Genomic DNA, 27076 nt, shown 5'->3' with positions numbered 1-27076 from the left:
ACTAAAATTATAACTAATTATAATAACTAATTATAACCATAATAACTAATTATAACTAACTAAAATTATAACTAATTATAGCCGAGGTGGCGCAGCAGTTAGAGTGCAGTACTGCGGGCCACTTTAGCTGACTGTTCAGCAGGTCAGCGGTTCAAATCTCACCGGCTCAAGGTTGACTCAGCCTTCCATCCTTCCGAGGTAGGTAAAATGAGGATCCAGATTGTTGGGGGCAATGTAAATATGTATATACATTGCTTACTGGTGTACACCGCTTAGAGAGTGCTTGCACTTAAAGCGGTATATAAGTCTCATAAATAAATAAATAAATAAATCTGTCCCTAAGAAAAAGCTACAATCATTAGTGACTCTTTAGATCAGAAAAAAAAGAGAAATGACTGAACAGTTAGCAGTATACATGAAGCAGATAACAAGGAAAAGCACATCTGGCAAAATTAGCCATATAAAGGCGAGTACTATTTCACACAGTATACTAAAATTACTGAGTTGTCATCCCAAAGGGCATTTATAGCTATATTGTGGATGTTTTTTGTATGACACAAATTCATCAAGGATAAAGCAATTTGCTAAAAAAAAAAAAAAAACCAACCCAAACATTTGTAACGATGGCTCCATATTATCCCTATTAGCTGAGACTACAAACTTCTGAATATATTGTTTCCAAACCTAAAATAATAGCACACTGATATCCTGCTTATAGTTTCCTATCCATCTAAGAGGCCACAGGATTCTGTATCAGAAAGCCCACTGACTTAATCCTATAAGCATGGTTGCTTATATGAACAGAGATTGGAAACCCAATGATCACCTTGCAAAATATTGTATTTTGTTAGTTAGTTTGTAACTAATAGATGTGATATCCTGAAAATGCCTTGAAACAAGCTAAATCCATTTGCACATAGCCAGTGTAGGAGAAAAAATAACTGCAGACTGCAGTGTTCAGTGGATAGTACAGTAAGGTATTTTACCTTTGCAAGATCTTCTTCTATAACATCGTTCCTCATTTGGGCAGCATCCAACTGAGTATAGAATCTTGCACCAATCATAGGCATGATATCATTTACACTTCGAAGCCTATTTTGGTCAGTCAGCAAATATCTATCAAAGGAAATGTACAAAAATTATTAAAACTGGATTTTTAAGGAAAATTCTTGACAATGAAAGTATTTGTTACTCTATAAATTAAACATTCAGAGTCAAACACAACCAAAATATGGCATGTGAGTAAATAAAAGATTTCATGTGAACTGCTTTCATTGAAATTCAGTGAATAGCTGGTTTCTAACAATAGGACATTCACTAATTCAACTGTCCAAAACAAGGAAACTGATTATTAAATTATTACAACTAAAAATATAGCTATGTCTACATTCTATTCCCTTTCTTCAGACAACAAGCCAAAATATTTTGGTGCCATTGACTCAGTGATGTTAGCAGTGATGTTAGCAGATGATAAGGTTTAGCAGAACAATAAACAATACAGTCACCAGGATGAAAAATGCTGTCCTTCTATAGATTGATAAACTAAACTTAACAGCCAAGTTCAATCATAATTTATAAATGTCTACAACTGGCAGTAAACACAGGTCTGTTATCCATTATATTTACAACATGCTTGTTTTTAAGTAGTAAATTGAAATATGATCAAAATTTCCTACCACATTTAACTTCCAAATTAATTGATTTTCAAATAATATTTTATCAAGTATCAATTCCATTTTATCATTCTGGACTGCTACCAATATATGGATGATATGCAAACAGATCATAAAATGGATCTTCAACCTTTGACTTACTGCCAGTTGCTTAGGCCATTCAAAGTTATGATAAACTCTACAAAAATTACTTACACTAATGGTCACATGATCACACCTGACAACTGGCTCCCCTTTATTGCTGTTTGCCGCATCCCATGATCACAACTGCAAATGAATCATTTTTGCTGATAGCCAACATAAAACACCCATTTGGGAAAATTGATTTGCTTAATGACCACCACACAAATTGTCAAAAAAAAAAAAAACAACAGGCCTAGTCATGTGATGCCTCAACATATGACTGCATCAATTTATGACAATAATTTTGGGCTCAATTCTGAGCTAGGTGGTAGCACCACAGCAACATTTCACTGAGTTTCATATTAGAAAATATTTATGATGAAAAATTCAGAAATAATACATAGTTTCTTTATATTGTCAGTAAATGATGCAGTTGCTTTCTACCAAGTTTCTGTAATGTGTCAGGATCGCTCAAAGCTGAGATTATAATGCTATTAGAAATATCTTTGCAATATTATTTTCATCTTATTCCACTGTCACTTTCCAAGGATCTTAAGACAGCATATGTGCTGGAGAACTAAGGAGAAACTTCCTGACAGTGAGAACAATTCACCAGCAGAACATCTTGCATCCAGAAGTTATCAGTGCTCCAACACTGGAGGTTTTTAAGAAGAGATTGGAAACTATTTGTCTGAAATGTTATAAAGTTTCCTTCTTGATAAAGGGATTCGATTAGACCCCAAAGGACCCTTCCAACTTTGCTATCTTGTTATTCTGGGGTTCTTTCATTATTACAAGATTTGCAAGGAATTTTAGACTGAGAGTAACTGATTGCCAAAAACCACCCAGTGAATTTCATGATAAAACTGGAATTTTAACTTAAATCTCGCATTAATCATCATAGCACACTATACTATATACAGGTGCAGCAACAAACATATGTGACTACAGACTGCCAAAATTTGGAATTAAAGATAGAGCATATTCATGTGCATGTTTTAAAAATATAGCACTGCTAATTTATGTTACTTAAAATTGGACTTTATTTTTATTTGTTGGTGGGTGAGTGAGCTTTGTTCCTACAACTCCTCAAAGGGACTTTTCTGGGTCTCTAGCATCATGAAGAATTCTTATCATAGTTATACTTTTCTGATGTCAAAATAATTATAATAGAGCAGAGTATACATACATATTTTCCACAAGGTACTAAAATTCTATAATCAAGTTTTCTTACAAAATAAGATTCTTCAAATCAGACGAATAGTTGATTGTCACCAGTTCCATAGCTTTCTGCAAATTCTCTCTCTGAATTCCTGCCAAAGAATTGCAAGCCAAAGCCAGCACAACCTTCCCAAGAGAGATCAAATCTGCTTGCTACAACATAAACAAAAACAAAAACACACACACACATTCATTCACCGGGGTCTGAAATGCCCTGCAAGTTTTCTCAACACTTTAGGATAAGTATGCTAAGTACAAATTATATTATACACAAATGATAAATTTATAATGATCAAAATGGACAAAATTGCATAATATACCATTCACTTTATTTCCTAAGTGATTTTAATAAATACTATTGATATTTATTAAATATTGGATTCTGCTCTCTCATTTCCCTTAAGCCAATTTCCATCTCTGTGGGAAGATTTTTCTTCTTACCAGATATTCTCCATTAACCTTGGCAAGTTTTGTTCATTGATTAGAAACTTGTGATTCAAAGAGGTTTATGATCTCCATTTTGTAAGTAATTAAGCATGGTTAACTATCAGTTTTTTCTGGCTAACCATACAGTAACTAAGTAAGCTCTGCTATACCCAATAATTAGCAACAGCTGTACAATAGTTTGAAAACTGATCATTATTTAGCACTAAAACAATTAAACACATTTTTCTCCATTAAACTACATAGATATTACTATATAGGCATTACCATGGTTGCTTTAACAATGTAAGCGGAGGTGCTCTATAAGCACTTTCATTAACTGCAAACCATCTTTTTCCAAGGCTTTCCATATCCTTCAAAAACATCACAGATACACAAAATGTTGAATGAATATTTAGGATTACGATTAACCCATTGATAGTTTATTACTTTTTGGCTGTTTGTACACTAACAGTGATTATCGAATATTAACATGAGCGTCAATTAATTATGTATTCCTAATAATATTACCCTTTTAAATAAAGACAAACTCTCAAAAGTAACATAGTAATTTATTCTTCATATAATGGCTGGGTTTGCCCATCATGATAAAAAGGGTTTGGTTTTGCTCTGACTTAATCTGATGCGTAAATCCAGCCATTCTAGCTTATAAACCACCATTTACGGATTAGACTATATCAGGCCACAGGAATTATGACTGACAAACTAACCAACTGCTCAGTGTTGCTTCACATGATGAGATGAGCAGCATATAAATTTGATTGATAAACAAATAAATGTACTGTGGCTTAGCACAATATGTGACTGCAATCACTGTGTTGAGCTATCTAAAATACTTGCTACAAAAGAGGGAAGAATAATCACCAGAGTTCCAAATTTCCCAAATGCACTTGAATGTTCAAACAATTTTCTGTTCCACTTTTCTATATATCCTATATGAAATTCAGTGCTTCTACTTATATCCTTCGCAGTTCATGTGATGTTTTAATTCATTTTCATTAAATGAAAAATGACATAATCATAATCACTGAACAATTCCTTATGTGCCCATATATTTCCTGATGCTTCATTAAAAATGGTCTTTGTGCAATTTTAAGAAGTTATCAAATGCAGAAATGTAGAAATACAACATGCTCCCATTCAATTAATGCTGTCATCCATTTTGATGTTTATGTCTATGATGATGCAAAATATGCTCCAGTTTTCCTTCACACTGCTTGTTTCTTACCTCCACATATTTTTTCCTTTTTGTTGCATTCTTTTATTTTTCCCCTCAATTATGTTTCTTCCTTTCAATACTTGTTTTTTCCTCTGATTCTATGATTCTATTTATGTCCATACTGTACAACAGTCTTTACTCATGTGGCTGAAACAGACTATGAAAAATAGACTGCAAGAAACAATGCATGTTTTTCTTATGGCCTTTCTAATTCAGCTGTAGCTCCTATCCTTTCCGAAATAAATGTGTAAGATAATATAGTGTAAAGGAATTGCTCTGGACAAGTAAAACACTTTCAAAGATCTATGTGTTATGAAATCTTTAATTCTGATTAAATAAGCAACATCAATTTCAAAAGACAAGTATTACTGAATATTACTGATAGTAGGAATAAATATATATTAGTTACTCAATAACTTCAGAATTAAGCTTCATTTTTAGCTTTCTCTTCTCTCATTAAAAATATGATCTGAAAATAAGATAATAAGATAATTCCACAAGCATTTATTATATATGATGATGAATTCAGGAAACTTAGCATAAATTGCCTTCAAATTTCTAATACACTTGTTTAGCTGACATTTACATAACTATTTGTAACTTGATCGGGTTCTGGAAACTAGCTGTTAAGTGGATAGTTAGAAATTTAAACACCAAGTTCAATAGGCACAAAAAAAAAATTCAAACATCATTAGAAAAAATGTATTTCTTAAGTTTACATACGTTATTTTTGGCCTGGAGGAAAACTGAAGCAATTAAATAGAAACTAAGATATTGAGCAACACATAGTCCAAATTCCATTATCAAGGCAATAACTTTATATGGCCAAGTGAACTCCAAATACAGTAGTCCTCATTTAATAACAGTAATTGGGGCCAGACTTTCTATCACTAATGATATGGTCATAAATCATTTCACATGAACATATTGCTTAGTAACAACAGTTCTAGCAGTTCCTGGTTATTGTCATTAAACAAGGACTGTGTAGGTCATTAAGTAAGGATCTCACATGACTGTGATTTCCAATGTCCTACCAGCTTCCCCACCGACTTGGCAGGGAAGGTTACAAATTATGATCACAAGACCTCAGGGGCATTGTGACAGCTAATTCTTCAAGAACCGGATGTAAGTACCACTAATTTTCAGCACCATTGAAAGTTTGAACGGCCACTAAACAATTGATTCTTAACCAAATATCTCCTGTAATATATAAAGTCCCCTTGACTTCTCCAGAAATGATACGTTTCAACTTAAATCCATTCTTACTTTTAAAAACAAAATCATGCTCAGATTTGTTTCTTTTTTACCATATGATATAACTTAATTAATTAGGAGAAATCATTATGTAGTGTGCAGCAGAAATATTCCAGGTGATGACTTTCAGAAGTGGATTCAGTTACTGAATTATGCTGCAACAAATCTTAAAGGGAGGTTAAGATCAAAGAACTTCAGCCAATTTTTGACAGTAGTTTAATAAATATTTTGTGAACACTGACAAATGATTTGGGTCTCAAGTTTCTCTCTGCGGCCTGACATGTACAATTTTTCTGGAGATGGTTCAGATGGCCATTTATTTCACTGCCCTCCAAGCAACGCTTTCACATTTTGAATTGAATTGTCACCAATTCACCAACTCTGAACCTTAACATTTCAATCAATTATCTCTTTCTTAAGATTATGTTCCTTTTTTATTCAATATCTGAAGCCATATCTGACTTCCAAATTGAGAGACTACTATACTACATTGTTAGAGAGAACAATATGAATAGTGAAAATGGACTCTAGAAGACAGAGTTTAATTTTTACCTAAGTTATGTGTTATAAAAACCAGAGCAGGAAAAGAAAGTCTACTTCTCTCATATTTGAAAAAAATAATATTATATTTATTCTGTTTTAAGTGTAAAGGTATAAAACAGTTGCTGGAATAAGTGCAAGGTAGTTCACATGTTTCAATGTTACTTTTTTTTTTTAACTTAGCACATCATATATTGCTCCTTTAACCAAAAACAGGGGAGTATAGAATTCATCAAGAAAAATTCAGTGTGATCATGAAAACTAAGAGAGATATGATGAAGATTATTTTCCTGTTCCATCCTTGTCCCCTCTCAATCATGAAAGGCCTCCCAAGTACCTGTGACACAGGTACTTTCCACTGGACTAATAGAGAGGTTTGCAGCTTGATTTTCTGAGTTATCCCTCCATATCAACAGATCCACACCCTGTGAGAGGCTTCTGGGTGGACTGGGAATGGGAAGAAAGCATAGGAAATAATTTCTTGCCTACATTTTTCCATAGGCTTTTGTTTTCGCCAAAACAGTCTTCAGTTTTCACCAAAACAGTTCAATATGATTTTTCACCTTTGCCATTGTCAAGTAATTTATTTTTTGCAGCTTCACAGTATATAAACTCTTTAAAAAATGTATATGCCCATATTAATTTTAAGACCATCTGTTAGAACTTATTCCTTGTCATGCTTGTCCCAATCTGGTTTGCAGCATCTGCTTTAGAATTATATGTTCCTTAGAAGTAGAACCTGTCTGCTTTTTGCTTTTGAAAGTCTGATTATAGTGAGAATAGTGCCAAAAATTACACTGACAGCCAATACAAATCTTAAATTACCATCATGTAAATTAAGATAGTTCATGAGTTAACACTGCCAAAGATTTACTAGCAGCAAGCACCAAAGCAGCTATATACAGGACATAAAGAAACTTCGTACATTTAAAAAAAACACCATGAAAGCTACTCCAAGATAATCACCAACAAATATTCAGGGAGCAAACAATATAGAATTAGGGATACAATACTGGGATCTTACCTGATATTGGGCCATTAGAGCCAAAGGATTATTTTGGCTGTTATCAAATGTTAATACATCAAAGACTCCAACGCAATTCACTCTCAACCTTCAGGATAAAAGCATTATAGAAAAAGAAAAGTTTATAAACTCCTCTTTTTACCTTCTCTACAATCTCTTCAACAATTCCATAGAAATGTTTGGTTAAGCAACTACTGTTAGTAAATTAATATTATCATATTAATAGGATAATGCATTCCAAAAGTGTATGGTTTGTGATTCAGGTGAGCTGGCAGAATATATGCATGAACAGGGAGCTAAGGAACACACACAAGTTTTTTTTTTTTTTACACTTTCTTCTCTTGATATTCAAGAAGAAATCATGTCATGCTGTACATTGTCCTAGACCAGGGGTCGGCAACCTTGGCTCTTTTGTGACTTGTGGACTTCAACTCCCAGACTTCCTGAGTCAGCATAGCTGGTTCAGGAATTCTGGGTATTGAAGTCCACAAGTCATAAAAGAGCCAAGGTTGCCTACCCCTGCCCTAGACAACCAACATTAGAAAGATACATTGTCAATTTATGTCTATTCTTCTCCCCCTTATGCTTTGCATATTTATGAAGATGTCATGCTAAGTATTACAGCTTCAAAAATTATTGGATTTTTTTAAACCAAAACCCTTCAAATGTGATATCATTTGATACTTAAGATTATTAAATTAAGATGGCAATTGTAGGGAAACTGTTTGTAATAAATGGTACTCAGACTCTGAGGAACTTATATCCACAGGCTTGGAATTCCACAATTCCACTAGCTATTAGAATTAGATATTCAGGTTCTCAATTTACAACCAATTTCTGACAATTGACCCCCAATATTTCTGTTGCTAAGTGACATATTTGTTAAGTGAGTTATGATTTTACAACCTTTCTTGCAACAGTTGTTAAGTGAATCACTGCAGTTGTTAAGTTAGTAACATGGTTGTTAAGCAAATCTGGCTTCTGCATTGACTTTGCTTGTCAAAATGTCGCAAAAGGTGATCACATGACCCCAGAAGACAGTGGCTGTCATAAATATGAGTCAGTTGCCAAGCGTCTGAATTATGATCACATGACTATGGGGATGCTGCAATGGCAACATAGCTGTGAAAAATGCTCATAAGTTACTTTTTCCAGTGCCGTTGTAACTTTGAACGGTCTCTACATGAACTGTTGTAAGTCACTACCTGTACTAAATTCTGTTATAATTAGATACAAATTATGTTAGCCCCATGCCATCTTCTAGACTGAACCATTACTTAGGATGAATATGAAAGATAGTATGATTCTTATCTTAGCAGAAGAGGTGCAAAAGGCAACTTTTTAGGTAGCAAAGTAAGTGGTGGAGAGAAAAAATAATTATGAAAGGGTATTTATAAGATCTTTTAATATATTAGAAAAACGTCTTACCTTGTTTTGCCTGTCACCAGAATCTTTGTGGGATCCATTACTCGACAGGCCAATCCTGCTGTATGAATAGTCCGCAATGCCGAGGTAAGCTGCACAATATAGGCCCAAATCAGGGACTCGGGCAGCAACCCTGCATGTTGTCGGGGCAGAGGTCCATCATGCTGACCTATTGACAGAATTAGGAATACAAACTAACTCTATATTTGCAGATTTATACTGCACATGGCATTTTTTAACTGGCAGTAAAACTAAAACTTTTAGGCAAGGCCCAAATTTTGCCTTCTAGAAGGGCGTAGGAAGGCATTTTCAGGGTTGAAACCTGTGCCTTTAAGCTTGCTGAAGTGTAAGGCACTCATTGCCCCATTAAAGCAAAAGAAATGAAAGGATCCCCCAAACTAAAATCAGATCCAGTTTGGACGCTGTCACCTCCTACCTGTAGTCCTGACAGGCCACATAAAATTTGGTGTGACCCTCAAGTAGAAAGGCACTGATGTTCCTTAAAGGTTGAATGAACTATTATATTATATTACAAGACATGTGAAACAGTCCTTTCAGATGTGTTGCTGCAGCTTTTCACAACGCAGAATCTTCTAGAGGTGTTGGGACAGAGTTCTGGAAAAAGTAACTGGAAGCTCCCAGGCTGGGAAAAGCTGTGTGGCTTGTTTTAGCAACAATGTTTAACGATGTTGCTAAATAAACGTGCTTGTTTTTAGACACAGTAAGCAGGAAAACATCAATGGCCGAAAAAGTTACACTTGGGAGAATTATTATCATTATACCTTGTTTATATATCTACCAAAAGCTACGGTTGTCTAATTTAATGAAAGAGGCTCATGAATTACAAGGATCTTTTATCATTTACTTAAGTGTAACTCTTAAGTTGAAGAAAGCAGCAAAGACACTTGAATGCATTTGGAATGTTGCATGTTTTTCTTCTCAGAATATTGTCTGGTGGTTTAAGTTAATTTATTGCAACTATTATTATTTTTTCTTTCGCCCTCTTTGTCTTATGGAAATAATTGCTGGGGAGAAACTAAAATGATGAATACAATAGGAATGGGACACTTAAAAACGATGGGTAGTAAAATAAGTAGCAAATAGGACCAAGTATCAAGGAGTGCTGAATAAGTAATAAGTACAAAATTCATTCACCAAGGTTGATTGATCAATCATATAAACAGAATAAATTATTGGCTGATTGACAAAACAAAGAAGAATGAAATATTAAAAAGGAACGGAAAGACTGAGAAAGTCATATTTGGATGGAATTCATGATATTCCAAATAAGAGATTTAGTACTTTAAAGATCAAAAGGCAGCATATGACATCATGCATGAACAAGCAAAAATATTTTGTAATAATCAAAAAGTATAAACAGGGACACTGAATGGCACTACTGTAAACTCAATTTAGCCATATTTTCTTTTATCTAATGCCCTTATTTTACTTTATTTTCTTTTTTGCAGTTTTCATAATGCTACTTATCCTGAAACAGTTGATACAATCATGCTATTTTAAGTATTTTCACAATTTTTAAAAGTTTCTGAGACACATCACAATATGATTATTGAAGAAAAGACTGATGGTAAGATCCTTTGCATCATGAAATCTCAAAAACCTCAAAATGATATCAAAAATATCCAAAACTCAAAATGATATGAGTTGCAATTCAGACACTTAGTTGTCACACTTGTTCTCAAAATAATTTCTAACATTATTCTATTAAAAGATAAGTCTTTATAATTAATTCTTCCTGCCATCCCATCTCCCACTTTTAAAAATCATTTATATTTGGTGTAAAAGTTGCGAATGCCACAAACTATATCCTCCTAAAACATTCTTCGTTCAGCATTTTTTAGCAAACCTTAAAAGTATATTAGAGTGTTCATGTACGTGTCTGAGATAGGTTCAGAAGCATTTCCTGAAGAGATTTTTATTTTATGTCAAAAAATAAAATACTAGCAATTTTAAAAAACTTCATACAATTTTTTTGTACAAATGAGGGAATGCTTGATTCCCTTAATCTGCAATTCACTCAGGCAAAGCTAAACATAATTAATATTGTGAAATAAAAGTACATGGTATAAAAGATAATCAAGCAACAAATCAGAGAACACCTAGAGGCAAACAAAGTCACTACCAAAAGCCAGCATGGGTTTGTCAAAAACAGATCGTGCCAGACAAATCTTATTGCATTCTTTGTCACCAGGTGACAAAATTAGTGAACCACAGGAATGCTGTGGATATAATTTACTTGGACTTCAGTAAGGCATTTGATAAAGTAGACCACAATCTATTACTTGGTAAGATAGAAAAATGTGGGTTAGACAGCATCACCACCAGATAGATTTGTAAATGGCTAACCAGCCGTACTCAGTGTTTGGTCCTCAATGGAACTGCATCTATATGGAGGGAAATTTGTAGTGGGGTGCCCCAGGGTTCTGTTCTGGGCCTAGTGCTCTTCAACATCTTCATCAATGATTTGGATGAGGGGATAGATGGGGAACTCATTATATTTGCAGATGACACCAAGCTGGCAGGAATAGCCAACATTCCAGAAAATAGGCTTAAGATACAGAAGGATCTTGACAGACTTGAACATTGGACGCTATCTAACAAAATGAAATTTAATGGTAAAAAAAAGTAAAGTTCTACATTTAGGCAAGAAAAACCAAATGCACAGGTATAATATAGGTGGTACCTTGCCCAACAGTAGTAACTGACAGTTAGAACAATTAATCAGTTGAACAACCTGCCTCCAGAAGCTGTGAATGCTCCAACACTGGAAGTTTTTAAGAAGAGACTGGACAGCCATTTGTCTGAAATGGTATAGGGTTTTCTGTCTGAGCAAGGAGTTGGACTAGATGACCACCAAGGTCCCTTCCAATTTTATTATTATTATTATTAAATTAGCTCATAAAATGTTTTGCTTTTTCAGAAACATAGTAAATGTTTTATTTGTCGGCTTTTCTCTTCCCCTTCCCCACTTCCACCCAGAGATAGGGGTTTGCTCTTGTTAAATACATGCTACTTCCTGCACTAACCAACAAAGGCTGACATGTTCAAGGGAAGTTCATTGTATGTGACTGCTGATTGTGTTGCTAAGGAAAGACAGTCTTAACTTTGTGTTTGGTTTTATTTTCATGATTTTGCATGAAAATACATGCATGTTGTACAGATAGTCCTCAACGTACGACCACAATTTAGCCCAAAATTTCCATTCTTAAGTGAGACATTTGTTAAGTGAGTTTTGCCCCATTTTACGACCTTTCTTGCCACAGTTATTAAGTGAACCACTGCAGTTGATGAGTTAGTAACCCGGTTGTTAAGTGAATCTGGTTTCCCCATTGATTTTGCTTGCCAGAAGGTTGCAAAAGGTAATCATGACCCTGGGGCACAGCAACGGTCCTAAATATGAACCAATTGCCAAGCATCTGAATTTTGATCACATGATCATGAGGATGCTGCAAAGTTCTTAACTGTGAAAAATGGTCATAAGTCACATTTTTCAGTGCCATTCTAACTTTCTTTTTTTTAATTTTTTTAAAATAAATTTTTATTGAATAACAGAAAAAAAAATTAAAAACATTTGACCATGGTAAATCAGATTTGACAAACATCTCAGTTCATATTCACAATTAATTACTAATAAAAACTCTATACAATAACATCACTCTAATCTCAATCTTAACTTATGACAATGACTTCCATATTTTTTTCCCCCACCATCTATAAAATTTGTTCCAAATTTGGTAAAAATCCGTTTCATCCTGATTTTTAAGTCTTTTAGTTAACCTATCTAATTCTGCGCAGTACATAATTTTATGAAGTAAGATTTCCTCACTAGGTATAGCTTTCCAGTTTTGAGCAAATACAATTCTTGTTGCTGTAACCACATGAATGAATAAATACATATCCTCTTTACTAACATTTTTTTCGAGAATTCCTAACAACAATGTCTCAGGCTTATACTGAATGTTTAGCATACTCATTTCTATTACCCATTCCCAAACCATACGCCAATATCTCTGTGCTTCCTTACATGACCACCAAACATGAAAAAAGTGCCCTTTTCTTTTTTGCACTTCCAACACAAAAATGAGTATCCTTTGTACATTTTGGCTAATCTTGCTGGAGGGAGATGCCATCTGTAAATCATCTTATATGAAGTTTTCTTTATATGATGATGCCAATGTAATTTTATTATTTCGCATCCATACCTGCTGCCATTGATCCAAATTAATGTTGTATCCTAGATCTATCACCCATGTCACCATTGTTTCTTTAACCTGTTCTTCAAATAGCCTGTACTCCAATAGGTGTTTGTAAATATTCTTTGTTTTTTTTCCAGACCATGTAGAATTTTATCTAGCCCCGTATCTTGTCTATAAATACCCCATTCATGTTTGTCTTTCAAATATCTTGCTTGGATCTGGAGGTAAGATCACCACTCTATCTCTATTCCTTGTTGTCTTAACTCTTGTTTAGTTTTTAAAAGACCCTCTTCCATCAAAATGTCTTTATACCTGATAACCTTATCTTTCCTGAGCAAATTGGGGTATATAACTGCCTTCAAAGAGTGCCATTCTAACTTTCAACAGTCACTAAACAAACTGTTGTAAGTTGAAGACTACCTGTACTTTTATTTTATGTTGTTGTTATATTATGTTTTAAAACACAAGCAGGATAAATTTGGGGGGGGGGAAATCAAGCTTTTATATTTTGATAAATGATTTTAATTTAAAACATTTCTCCACCCTAACTTCAATAGTAAATAATCTCACATAAGGAAACAAATCATTTATTTGGAGGTGAGACAGAATACCTTCAGAGCTGTAAGCTACAGCAGGGGTCCCCAACCCCTGGGCCACGGCCCACTACCAGACTGTGGCCTACTTGGAATTGGGCCACCAGAGTGGCTGGCTGGAGTGTGCACACAACTCAACTTCCACAAACAGCTATGTGTGTGTGCATGCCAGCCCACTTGTGTCACTCATGCAAGGGCTGTGTGAGTGTACGCTCCCGGCTGGACCGTCACTTGTACATGGATTGCGCGCACACACGCACTGGCCCACTACTCACACAGCCCAGTTCCCTTCTCCCTGCCCAGCCGAGCCACCAAGCTGCAAAAGTTGGGGATCACTGGGCTAGAGAGAAAAGTCAGGTGAAAAAAAAGCCAAGAAAAAGTTATTGGCAAATCATATTTATACTGTATCAAGAAAACTGCACGGATGTGTTCAAATATGTCACCAGCAGCTATAATCAGTTGAAAAAGTACTTTCTTTTTTAATGCTTCAATGCCCCTTAAATAAGTCAAGCCTTTTAACACAAACAAGCCAAATTGCCTTTTGTTAAAAAGACCACTAAAAGTTTTAATTAAGTTCAACCCAAGCACAGTCTTCAGGTAGAATGGGATAAATTAGAACTTGTTTAGTGATCAGCTAGAAAGTAATCAAATAGCTCACAGGTGTTCAATTCAGAAATAAATTCAATGTGACATGTCTTGAGTCATCCGTCAAAAGAAAATTCTATACCACATCCTCAACCATAAAATTCTGAAATGTTTTAGCAAATGACATGGCAAAGTTAAAAAAAAAGGACTAACCACAGTGTGACAGCAGAATTTAATATATGAAAACAGCTATGTAACCACAGTTCTGTTCTTTCAACTGCCAAAGCAAATTAACAAAAAAATGTCTTGAATTATTAGTTCACTGAGCACAGACTCCTCTTGAAATTATAAATAAATACACCTTAAAACTGCAAAATATAAATTGAAGCACTTAAACAAATGATTTTTCTTCCCATATTTTCAAGTAATAACCTTCTCCCTTAGTTCCACGAGTATTCCTGTATCTTTTAAAAATTTGTATTCTACTATTATAAGTTCTATCAAATTGCCACCAAGAACACAGCTATTCTAAACATTTTTTGCCTCTCAAATGTTCTACCTCATATAAACTGTGCCACCATACAGCATGAAATATACCAATTTATTTCTGGTCAATTTATATGCAAATTTTGTTTGAAAAAACTACTTTAGAAGTGTTACAACTAAATAAAATTTAATCTTATTGCACTATAGAATTTAGATAAATGAAGAAAACAGAAGGACCAAGATTATGCATGCTAAAGGAATAAGAGGAATTCAAAAGATTTTAGATACAACAATATAATGATTTGTTCTTAGTCCTTAATAAGAATAATGTTCATTTCATTACAAAGCAAGCATTTCTGGAAGATCAGTTAGGACTAAACTAAGGAACAGTAGCTACTGTTCCTTAGTTTAGTCCAAACTGGTCTTCCAGAAATGCTAGCTTTGTAATGGATTAAATTTTATTTAATTATAACACTTTTAAAGTGGTGCCTTTGGAGTATCTCAAGGATCTAATTGTCTGAAAACTCCATATGTATTAAGAACATATTCTTTGGTATTTATACGGTCTCTTAGAGCACCTGATTTTTCTAATTTTGAATTAAAAAATAAAATGAGGCTGTGGCAGGTTGTAAAGTGATGCATTCATTTCTTGCATAATATTTATTTCCAAGAAGTTCTGTGGACCTCCCATGTACATTAGAAAAAAATCATGGGAAATGACTATAGTGCAATTCTCTGTTCAGAAAATAATCTGAGAGGCTAAAGAGCATCCTGGAATCTTTAGAAAGTATCTAGCTCTTTTTTCTTCCAATTATTCCAATGTTTGTTGTTTGTTTATAAAATTTATTTACTTATAAAATTTATTGGCTGCCCATCTTACCAAAAAGTAACTTATGACTTGCTGTATCTACCGCAGAAGATATTTTGTGATGGAACAAAATGAAACCATTTTGTAAAAGAACTGACAATATGCCCTCAAAACAAAAAATGGATCAATACCAAAAGTTCTGTATTCCTGATTTTTTAAAATATGTACAATGAAATGCTTTACTAAAACCCCAATAACAATTTTATAATATTTTTGTACTACAATATATATCTATATACCTATATGTATATATGTATTTGCCTTACCCCACTTCCGTTTTGTGAAGTAGGCATCAGCACTAGGATCATTGAAATGCCTGCTCATCATAGTCTCTCCTCCAGCATGGAAATCATATGCGAACACAAGAGCTTTTCAAAGGGAGACCAAGGGGAGAGTTAGATAGGCATCTGATGCATGCTCTTTGATATAATTGGACAACATCTTAAAATGAGAAACTTACAATGCTCTCCAAATGCTTTAGTGGTGAATACTTCTCGCAATGTTATAATATTTGAATGCTGGATTTTTTTCCACATGTCAACTAATACCATGCATTTTGTATTAACAAGACGAAAACCTGAGGAAAGAAGAAATAAAACCCTTTTCACATACCAAGCATTAACTTACAATGGACCGTTCACATCTGTTCCAAAATCTGAGCTGCCACCAACAGACACACCAAAACAAAACATATTTATTTTTTCATAGCCTATTCTATGGATTGTCATTAGGGCCAAATTCCTATTCCTTATTTAAAGGAATGATTCAATTTGATATCCAATTTGTGATTTATACATAGAAATGCACAAATGTTTTAGGTTTAATTATCTGTACCATTGAAATTTTAAAAGATGACAACTTAGGATTTCCCTCACCATGTATCCTCCGAAGGCAATATGGCAGATCATCTTTGCTATTTACAGCTTTGTAGCATGACGTTATGTACCCAAAGTTGCTTGTTTTCTGTATCCGATTGGGTGGTGGCAGTGGTTCTAAAGGGAAAAGGCTGTGGTAGCTGTCAACTTCTGTTGGGACAGCTAAACCAGTTTATAGAAATACATTAGACACTATTTAAAGTTATTAAGAAAACAGTTATTACAGGCACAGAGAAGATCAATTAGATGCACACACTTTTTTAGAGGATTGTAGCAAAGTTAGAAATTTAAAATGAGTTTGATGCAAATCATACACACTCGGTTTATAATAAACATCTGCTTTAGGAAGAAGTCAAATATTAAAGAACAATGTCCTACTGCAAATACTATGATCATGATTAGCTATTTTAAATAGAGGCAAAAAAGATATATGTGATCATTGTTAACCATAATCAAAAAGGGAAAGACAAATAGCCAAAAATCATCAGGGTTGTATAAAATAAAATTTTAGGACAGGATATTTGTGAAAACTTAAAATAAGCTTAATTTACCTTGCTTAACAGCAATAGCAATAGCGTTTAGATTTATATACCACTTCATAGTGCTTTACAGCCCTCTCTAGGCAGTTTACAGAGTTAGCATATTGCCCCCAACAATCTGGGTCCTCATTTTACCAATCTCGGAATGGTGGAACATGAGTCAACCTTGAGCTAGTCAGATTAATGACTTGCAGAACACTAATATATTTAATCAGAACAGCATAAACCTCACTCTCATAAGCGCTATGTGCTTAGAGCTCAAAGCATTGATATTGACCCCACACATCCACTTTACGGTCTGTTTCTATTGCTTCCCTCTGGGAGGAGGTTTCAAAGTATTTCTAGCAGGACTACCCAATTCTGTAATAGCCTTGTTCCCTATGTCATCCGTCTGGTAAACTCGCAAGATTCATTTTTCTCACCATGCACATGTATACATAACCCGAACTAGGCTGTTGTTTCTCTGTGTCATATATTATTATAAGGGTATATGCATAATTCTGTATTTATTTATGTCATATTTAGGTAGTGTATCTCAGAGGTGGTGACCCTTTGAGAGCTGAATGCAACAAAATTTCATTTTAATGTATGCTGATTAGTGTACATTCAAAGTGACAATAAAGTTATTATTCTATTCTATTCTATTCTATTCTATTCTATTCTATTCTATTCTATTCTATTCTATTCTATTCTAGTCTAGTCTAGTCTATTCTAGTCTAGTCTAGTCTAGTCTAGTCTAGTCTATCCTATCCACAGTCTCCTGCCTTACTCCGTCCCATCCCTTTCTATATAATGGCAATGGAGCTGTCCTGTTCTTTAAATTCAAAAAAACCTAGCAGCGGCCACATGACTATACAGTCCCAGTATTTGCATGATTTGAAGCATTTTCTGCATTCCACAAGGATTCAAGTCAGGCAGTTAACACAATGCATGCAAAAATGGAACTTTTTAACACAGTAATGGGCAATCTGTGGCTTTTGGTGCCAATTCTGTCAACGATATCATTTTTTTGTTTCTAAGGTGAAAAACAGACAAGCTATAGTATACACTCTAAAAGAAGCATATCCCAGAATCATGAAGTCCCCTCAACACCTACTCCAGCTCACATATAGTGTATCTACATCATTGCAGCTGTGTCCCTAAAGTGTTAAATGTCATTAAAAAAGAGATTGTCATCCCTGCTTTATTGCTAGTTAGAGTACACTGCACTCTAATGTAGTATTATATAATATATAGTATGTGTGTATGTGTGTGTGTGTGTGTGTGTGTGTGTGTGTGTGTGTGTGTGTAATTTAGTAGAGTTATGAAACTGAAAGCAAGCATAAATGCACTTCACCAACACAAGTAAAAATTCAGGATCTTTAATTACTTACCAGGCATGTCCGCTTGATCTATCTGAGCCATTGTAATTAAGTGTCTGTTTATCAGCTCCTATAAGTGAAATATTTTATACTGTTACAGATATAGTATAACATTTATGTTGTTTTTTAAATGGAGTTGTGTTAAATTATAAAAATAAACTGATGTATTTTTCTGTTTTATTTGGTCTGACTGCTTTATCAAAATTGAAAGCTTACCTAAAGTAAACTTCTTTGAGAACTATGAACTTTTGAATATGATTGTTGGATATATCCAATAGCCAAGTAATTCTTCTGGTTTAAGAACAGACTCTACCGAGTCCTACCAAAAAACCTCTAGACTGCTCTTCAGCAAGTATGTCTTACAATTAAAGCAAGTAATTCTTACAATTAAAACGGTCTTCCATCCCAGATTTTTCACACTGCGCTTTAATAGTAGCATTTTGACCTAGCATTTTTTAGCTGTCTCTCACTATTCTCAAACAATTCTTTTAGTCTTCTCTTCTCAATGCTGAAGATTCACATTTAAACACAGCATGGGCATTAGACCAGTCCTCTATTTAATTCAGTCCAGATCATCACAAGGATATGTTTGCATCTATGTAAGGAAATAGATTATGGAGAAGAGGCTACTACTTCATTTTTATAAGTAAAAAACATTCTAGTAATTTTTTCAGGTATATTTACAAACCTGCACTTGACCTCAAATAACCATGACATGGCTTCTGACTCAAAAACAAAAAAGTGCTTCAAATCATGTGATCATGTAACATCTATCTGCAACTATTTAAGCCAAGTGACACTTTCCCTCACAACTATAGAGGGCATCATGCAATTCCAGAAACACATGCAGTTGCACAGCCTTACAAATAAATATTTTTTTACAATTTGTTCTAGCAAAAAAAATCATTTATCAACCTCTACACATTACATGTATTAAACATGATATTCAAAAGAAGCATCTTATATCAACTAGCTTGCTCAAACTTTTTAGTACAGTTATGGTTTGCTTTCCTACAATTACATATCTTTGAGATATAATCAGCTTCTTTTCTACAGTATTATATTGTTACATAAATGTTGGCCAGGGGTCATGTAATTACCTTTTGTGACCTTCTGACAAGCTAAGTCAATGGGGAAACCAGATTCAATTAACAACCATGTTACTAACTTAACAACTGCAGTGATTCACTTAACGACTGTGGCAAGAAAGATAGTAAAACGGGGCAAAACTCACTTAACAAATGTCTCACTAAGCCAAAGGTCCCCAACCTTTTGAGCACCAGGGGCTGATTCTGTGGAGAGAGGTTTTCCTGCGGACCAGAGGGGGCATGGTTTCATGTACTGCCTGCATTCCGTGGACCGTTTTGCATGGACCAGTTTCTGGCATGCCGCTGCCTGGTGTCGATCCATGGACCGGGGATTGGGGACCCCTTAAACTTTGGGCCCAACTATGCTTGATAAGTAGAGGACTACCTGTATTTTATTTATACATTTTCTGTTCCGCTCATTTCACCTAAGTGACTCTTATTGAATACTCATTGTTTGAGAATTAATGACCAACACTACAATCCTATATATGTTTATATTATTCTGTATGATAACTTGCTTATATTTTATTTATGCTGTCATTCCATGGGACTAACTAAATCCTGTCTAGGAATTTAGAATCTATACTTTTCAGTACACTGGGTAACAAGTTTCTGCAACAATTTTAGTCAGTTTTAATGGTTTCTGTTTCTTCACATGTGTTTATCAAGTTTTCTTTTAACAATTTCTTTTGGCCAATTTTAATGGATCTGTCCCGCTTCTTCTTTCCTCCAGGTGGTATCCAACAAATGGCAGTCCTTGGGTAACAGGTATCCAGCAGATACAAAATGTCCACCAAAATGTAACTTGTAATCCCTCACCATGTCTTGTTATCCGGAGGAGTCACTTCCTAAAATCTCATTATTAGAAGGAAGATTTTGGTAACTGACAACAAAGATTTTTCATGAGCAATACAGGTAGAGCTTTTATGCTATCACATGCATGACTTTTCCAAGTTTTGCTTGCATATATTGCTACTAAGACATTGATGGCATTGTGAAAACAGATCCTTGTTGCACTACTATTATTTAGACTAAATTGGATGCAGAGTTTGCAACATTGGCTATGCTTTTCTTTGTAATTAATGTTGCTTCTCAGTGTCTCCATCATTTCATAGTGCAACTTCCCTGATAGGCGAATTTCTGTAATTCCTCAATGGGTTTGTGTCCAATAACCAACTACATGCTCCCTTGGAGATTTCCAAATTGCATGACTTTCACACAGTTCTTATTTATCCTCAGGGTGATTTTACCAACCTCTATTTTCAAATTGGCAATCATGTCCTATGAACATTTCCACGTTTCTGCCAGAAGTGCAATTTCACCTGCAAAATCCAAATCTTTAAGTCTTGAGTAATCTTTTCACATTTGTCATACTCATAGCCTTTCTCATTATGACGTTTTCCATCAAAAGGACTAAAAAATATGAATATGAAACCTTGCCAAAGCCCAGTGTTAAGGTTAAATAAATATGCAAGCCGCTATTAGTTCTCATACAGCACCTCCAATTCAAATAGTGTACTACACTTCCCACAATGCAGTACATAGTTTTATAATGTGCTGAATACAACTTTTTACAAAATTTAAACAAAAAATTGTGCAGACCTTTAGGAATAAAATCTATTACTTATTTTTATATTTTAAAAAGAATTTACCTGTCTGAGTTCATCAGCCATGAAGAAGGAAGGTGCATTAGCTTTTGGTTGCATATAAGCAACATGAGGTGCGGTTGGAGGGTAAATATGATAATTTGGGAATACCTATTGAAAGTCAATTAGGAAACAGACAACTTTCAGAAGTTGAAAAATTAATAGACCTTAAAAACCTTCTTAATACATTCAAGGAAGCATCTTAAACACATGAGCTAAAAACACCGCTGAAGATGTTACCTAGCCTGGTAACAAAACGTTCAGAAACCAACCCACAAGCTCAGAGAACGAACCTTCACCCTTACACATGAACTTCTTAGATACCATACAGTCTTTTATAGGCTTGAACTTATACTGAATAGCTAATTCTAGCAACATCCATTCCACAAAGGATTCTAACATACCTTTCACTCACTATAGTTTGTCTAAATTAACTTGATTATTTCAGACTCCAAATCTCTTTTTTCTTATTAACATATCTCAGATTTGCTTAGTTTTTTGCTCTATTATTTGGAAAAAATAGTTAATTTTTTTTAAATTAAAACTCATACCTTTGCAACATAATTTTAATTAAAATGTTGATCCCACTTGTATTTTATACTGTAAGGTGAATCTCTTGCTAGAGAGGTTTTTTTATATATATGATAAAGGGATTAATAACTAAAGGTTCTCTATTTCCAGTTCAGGCAAGCGTCAAATTTTCTCATATAAGGATCTTTATTAATCACTTAACAGTTCATAAAATTTTGTTGTTAGCAGCTGTTCCAATTCTATTTTGGACAAATCCTCTCTTTCCAGAGAACAAATCAAATTCTTTAAAGCCAGTTATCCTTAACATATAAATCTCTTCTAGGCAAATATCTAATATCTTCTAGGCAAACCTGAGGCATCAAGTGGCCCTATATTTAAAAAAAATAAACAGCTTACTCTCCCTGTTAAAATTTCACTTACTTAAGAGGATTTCTAATGAAAATACAGAAAGACTTTCCATTCACTTTGATGACATCTAGCTACTAACATCTGTTCCAATTGGCAACAGCTCTCAAAAATTTCACTAAGATACCTTATCCCTTGACACCAGAGCTTTGCCACTGAGCTATAGCTTCTTCCCATCTGTTCTTGGGGAAAAGAACTGTACAAAAATTATAGCCTATGCAAAAAGATAAAAGGCTATTTTTGGAAGAAGCTATAATAACTGTTTACCATGATAACAATGGCTTACTATGCCAAGAATTAATTCAAAGCAAACATAGTTTATCATATCCGAATACATGTAATACCTCCTTTATAAAATATGAAGAAGAGAAGAGATAATTTAAATATGAAGAAGGGACATTTATTAGCAAATAAATACTGAAAAAAGAGTAAACATTTTTTTGCTGACAAGTATCCTCACAAATGAAGCTAAACCTTACCATTCCAGTTAGAGGTGCTGGAGTTGTGTCAGTATAGAAATAGGTTGTTCCACCCACAGTTTCTTTCTGAATCACTTGGCCAGTTGTGGGGGGCTGTGAGACAGCATTAGTAACTGGTGTAGAGGCACTAGTAGGCACCATATAATTTGCTGGGTTTGGTGTATGACTTCTTCGTCTAGGAGCAGGAGATGTATGAGGAGTGATTTTAGGAGAATGAAGGGGTGAAGATCCTGCTGACAGTGACATTCCTTGTGCAAACAAAAGGGGGGGGGAGACTTGCTGGTAAACCAGGAATATGTTCCAACATGAACTCTAAAACTTGAAAAATTATGAATTCTCTTACAGATCAGAAAAAAAGAACTTTGGAACAAGATAACTGAAAATGTCTCAAACCTCAACTTATATTCAGTATTCAGATAAAATTGTTAACACATATCATGTATGCTGATTGACATACCCTCAAGGTTGCATATTGAAATCAATGCCTCAGCCTTATAATAAATCTAGTGATGTGCAAAACTCGCCAATTTAGGAACATTCCATTGCAGACAACTCCTTCCTCCAGATCATATTAAATTTCCTCCAAAATGACAATAACTAGATTTGATATAGTCTGGAGAAAGAACAGAACATTCCAGCATTGTCTGAAGTGCATCCTTCTGTCATGAGTAAGTTTTCTCATTCGCCATAGCACCCATAAGAAAATGAAATATCTTTATTATAGGAAATATGAAAAAGTGGGAAATATGACAAAGTTAAACAAATAAAAACTACCATAAGTTTACTGACCTCTGATGTTTTGTATTCAATATTATAAGGCATTGTCTTTAAGGGAAAACAACTTGGTAGAACAATCATTTTTATGAATGAAATTCAGTTTCTATCTATACTATGACATTAAAAAAAATCTCTGATCCTGCAGAAGAATTAGTGAAGAATGCTAAGTTAAGATTCCCTAGGCTACACACAACAATGAATGTAATCATCACCACCCAGTTTTATTTAAATGATAATTTTCCTCTGGGAAAACTATATTTTCAGAACAATTTCTCAAGGTTAAAGCTTCAGGTTTAATTTTATTTCTCCACATTACATTTCTTGCTCAAGCCACATAACTTAAAGAGTCTTATATTTGTGTGGTTTTTATATCCTCTTAACTGCAGGAAAATTCATAATATAGATCAAGATACATTTTTCATTATTTGTTAGATTTACAACCTATTTTTTCTTCAGGCCCAAGATGATTCACACATAATGATACACACGTTTCTTCCAATTTTATTCCTAAACTGCATGTAGATTGGACTCAAAGACAGGGACTGGCCATTTGTAACCTTCCATAGCTTAGTATTGCCTTAACTTGGATCTCTCTAACATTGTAACTAATCCCTTTAAATGATATTGTTTTAAAATAAACTCCTTTCCAAATACCAACATTTATTTATTCATCTAATTCCTAGATTTTTTATCCTGTTTTTATTATTTTATAGTAACTCAAGGAAATGAACATTATTAAACACCTTTATATGACCATCCAACTTATACAGTGACTCCAGACAGCTTACAACAAATTTCACAACATAAAAATCCATAAAAACTAACCAACCAACCTACCTACCTATCTACCTATCTATCCTTCCTGGACTGAAAAACTATGGCTGGCTCAAAGTCACCCAGCTGGCCTACTGTTGGGTCCCTGAAACCAACTTTCAAATAATTGTTTACATTTATCTACAGCTATAGATGTCTACCTAGAACAACTACACAGGAACAGGGGTCTTAGTCCAGCAGGTCTCATGTGATTCTAAGTCCAATCTTATCAAAAGCTAATTAGATTATATAGATCTTGTAGTCAAAAATGTTTAAGTCTAGAAACACAAATGGCCTAACCAAAAGTCTCTCTCTCCTTTGACGGCAATATAGGATGTAGGAACTAATCACAAGATTTGATTCAAACCTCAGTTCAGTAATTCATTTTGGAATTATTTGAAACCTTCATACAACTTAGATCAGCTATGTCGAACTCGTGACTTCACGTGAACGTATCGTAACTTTTTCCTCATTGCCGGCAATGGGGTGGGAGCAGTTTCCTCATGGCGCGTCCGGTCCGTGGGCTGGCAGTTTGACACCCCTGACTTAGATTTTGAATCAGAATCTTGATTCAAACATTTGAAACTTCCAAATGCCTATATTTTTAGTTATAAAATCTACAAAATTTTGGAAGGACAGTTGATAGAGATTTTGGTTGAATAAAAAAAAATTTCAAGCTATTCTAATTTTAATATAAAAGTCAGGAACAGTGATGAGCATTTACTGTCAGAAACAAAACAATATAAATATAAATGGTTTTATAATCAAACATCCCAGAATCCTGACTTTTCAATGTTTTGCTCATGTATTATTTTACAACCATATCTATACTTTTGTTCAGGTTTGTGTCCCCGGCCACTCTTTAGTGGCCTTCACTACTTTAGGAAAATTTAATAACTTCTTTTTAGTGCCTGGAATAATTAAATAATAGTCTATGCATAACTTACTAAAGCCAAATAATTACAAGAAACCTTTAAGAATTACTCTTATAACAAAACAATTTGTATAAGGTGACAAAGTGATTAGAACTACATGAAGTTACAATAAGCATAGCCAAAACTTATTATATCAATCAATTCCTAAGGTACAACAAGATATATTAGTTACTACTACTTAGCAACTTACATGCTATATTATAATAAAAAGTATACTAATTATTCTAAACTTACCTGGAGCTAATCCGGGATTTGCAGGATTTCCCATGGAAGGATGAGAGAACAAGGCTTGAGAGAAGGCAGAGATATTGGACTGTGACATATTACCAAGACGGGAGTTTGATCCTCCTTTAGGAATAAACTCACTTGCAGTGGGGTTTGGCGTCTGTTTAAAAATCAGGATATATTATATGTTAAATGTGAAGACATACTTGTCTACTAAATAATTCAGTGGAATTAAAACTCCAAAATCTAATATTTCAAATTTCAGCTTACACTAATGCCAGGGTCCAAAGACTAAAATTATTCCAGTGAAGTTAATGTGGACTTTATATATTATTCCCCTTTTACTATAACTGTTCTCTAACCATAACCTTTCAAAACTGTGCTTGGTTTGTAATATTACATGCCAAAGAAGAGAAGGAAAAAGAAGAAATCATTCAAAGAAGGTAAGCATTTTTGTCCTAACTGAATCTCTTTCACCATAAGAAGTCTGCTGAAATACAGATTTCCATATAACTCTCTTTATAATTTAAGATCTGCAAATCTGCAATACACATGGGTCAACTATATTTGAGCAACTGTCAGCTTTATTATTATGCAGATGGTAGGTAGCCTGTTCATATAAACAGATGATATTTTAGACAACTAGACTGTAGAATTATTTCAAAAAGCTTATTTTAGTTAGTTATTATAATATGATTTATGATCAAAGATCAGTTATCAATTACATTTTATAGATGATCTAAAGGAAAAAAACAGAGAGGCAGTAAAACTTAAAACAACACTATAAAAACTTTAACATAATACAACGTATCAATCAATAGATATAAATTAAATAACAAAGAAGCAATTATATTCCCCCTGCAACATCAATCACTACAAATCTCAGTTTGAATCTTGATGTGGTTATATAATTCAGTACCAAATGCTGGATGAATTAGAATAGCTCAGCAAAGCATTCTTTGTATAGCTATAGCATGTTCAGTATGCAGTTATGAGTTTCTTGGCTAAAATACTATATTTAATAATACAACTATTATCATATTTAAAAAGGTAGAGTGAATTATAATCATGTTAAAGTGTAATAAGAGCAGAATACTAAATATTTATCTTTCTCATTTGCCTTCTTTTATCCAGGTTCAATACATGAGATTTTCCCCTGCCTTTTTTTATAAAAAAATAATTGTGCATTTCAGGTTATTATCTAATTATAGTAAAATATCAATATTCTGACCCTTCACTCAGCAGGCTTCAGATACAATGGACAAAATTTATTTTGGACTTTGCCTTCAAACAAAGTATAATGTCTACTATTGTTGTTTAATTTTGTTAATTTATATCATTTGTGTAATAATGCAATTTTGCAAACGACATAAATTTGCACAAATTATGTAAATATGAAATTATGAAAATGATATAAAATATATGTAAAAAATTCAAGTGCAAGTGACATAAATTACATAAAGAATGTAAATTTGGATTTGATATTCTTTGCTCCTCAAATGGACCATTAAGTTTAGATTTTCCTGTAAAGATTTCCTAAGATATTTTAAATTTATTATATGCTACTAAAACACTTCTGTTTGTCTATTTGTAACATTCAGCTTGACAAAACTGGGCATCGTAAGACAACAATTTTTGAATCAATGGGCCTCAAATGAGCCAACTTAAAGATTATGCGTCAAAAATCTGGAACCCGTGACTCCCCTAGGTCTGGCAATGTTGTTTCACTC

General features: G+C 34.0%; 1 protein-coding gene across 5 annotated transcripts in view; it reads right to left on the bottom strand.

The window, feature by feature from the left end:
* The window catches only part of PAN3 (poly(A) specific ribonuclease subunit PAN3), a 69082-nt gene that overhangs the window by 5866 nt on the left and 36140 nt on the right, over positions 1-27076 (bottom strand). For 4 of the 5 annotated variants that reach the window (XM_039356882.1, XM_039356899.1, XM_039356893.1 and 1 more), the window contains 11 exons: positions 25356-25506; positions 22597-22844; positions 21188-21292; positions 18460-18517; positions 16548-16709; positions 16133-16249; positions 15939-16040; positions 8927-9092; positions 7499-7586; positions 3031-3170; positions 987-1116 (listed from right to left, as the gene is read on the bottom strand). In XM_039356882.1, coding sequence (XP_039212816.1) covers positions 987-1116; positions 3031-3170; positions 7499-7586; positions 8927-9092; positions 15939-16040; positions 16133-16249; positions 16548-16709; positions 18460-18517; positions 21188-21292; positions 22597-22844; positions 25356-25506 — 1467 coding nt within the window. Of the gene's footprint in view, positions 1-986; positions 1117-3030; positions 3171-3728; positions 3815-7498; positions 7587-8926; positions 9093-15938; positions 16041-16132; positions 16250-16547; positions 16710-18459; positions 18518-21187; positions 21293-22596; positions 22845-25355; positions 25507-27076 lie in introns of those variants that run through there. The other variant, XR_005558348.1, reaches the window with a different exon arrangement.

Source organism: Crotalus tigris, unplaced genomic scaffold (genome assembly GCF_016545835.1).
Source record: "Crotalus tigris isolate CLP2741 ecotype Arizona unplaced genomic scaffold, ASM1654583v1 scf7180000017573.2180621, whole genome shotgun sequence".
Classification (NCBI taxonomy): domain Eukaryota; kingdom Metazoa; phylum Chordata; class Lepidosauria; order Squamata; family Viperidae; genus Crotalus; species Crotalus tigris.
Note: the sequence above shows the minus strand (reverse complement) of the source record. Positions and strands in the feature narration are given on the sequence as shown.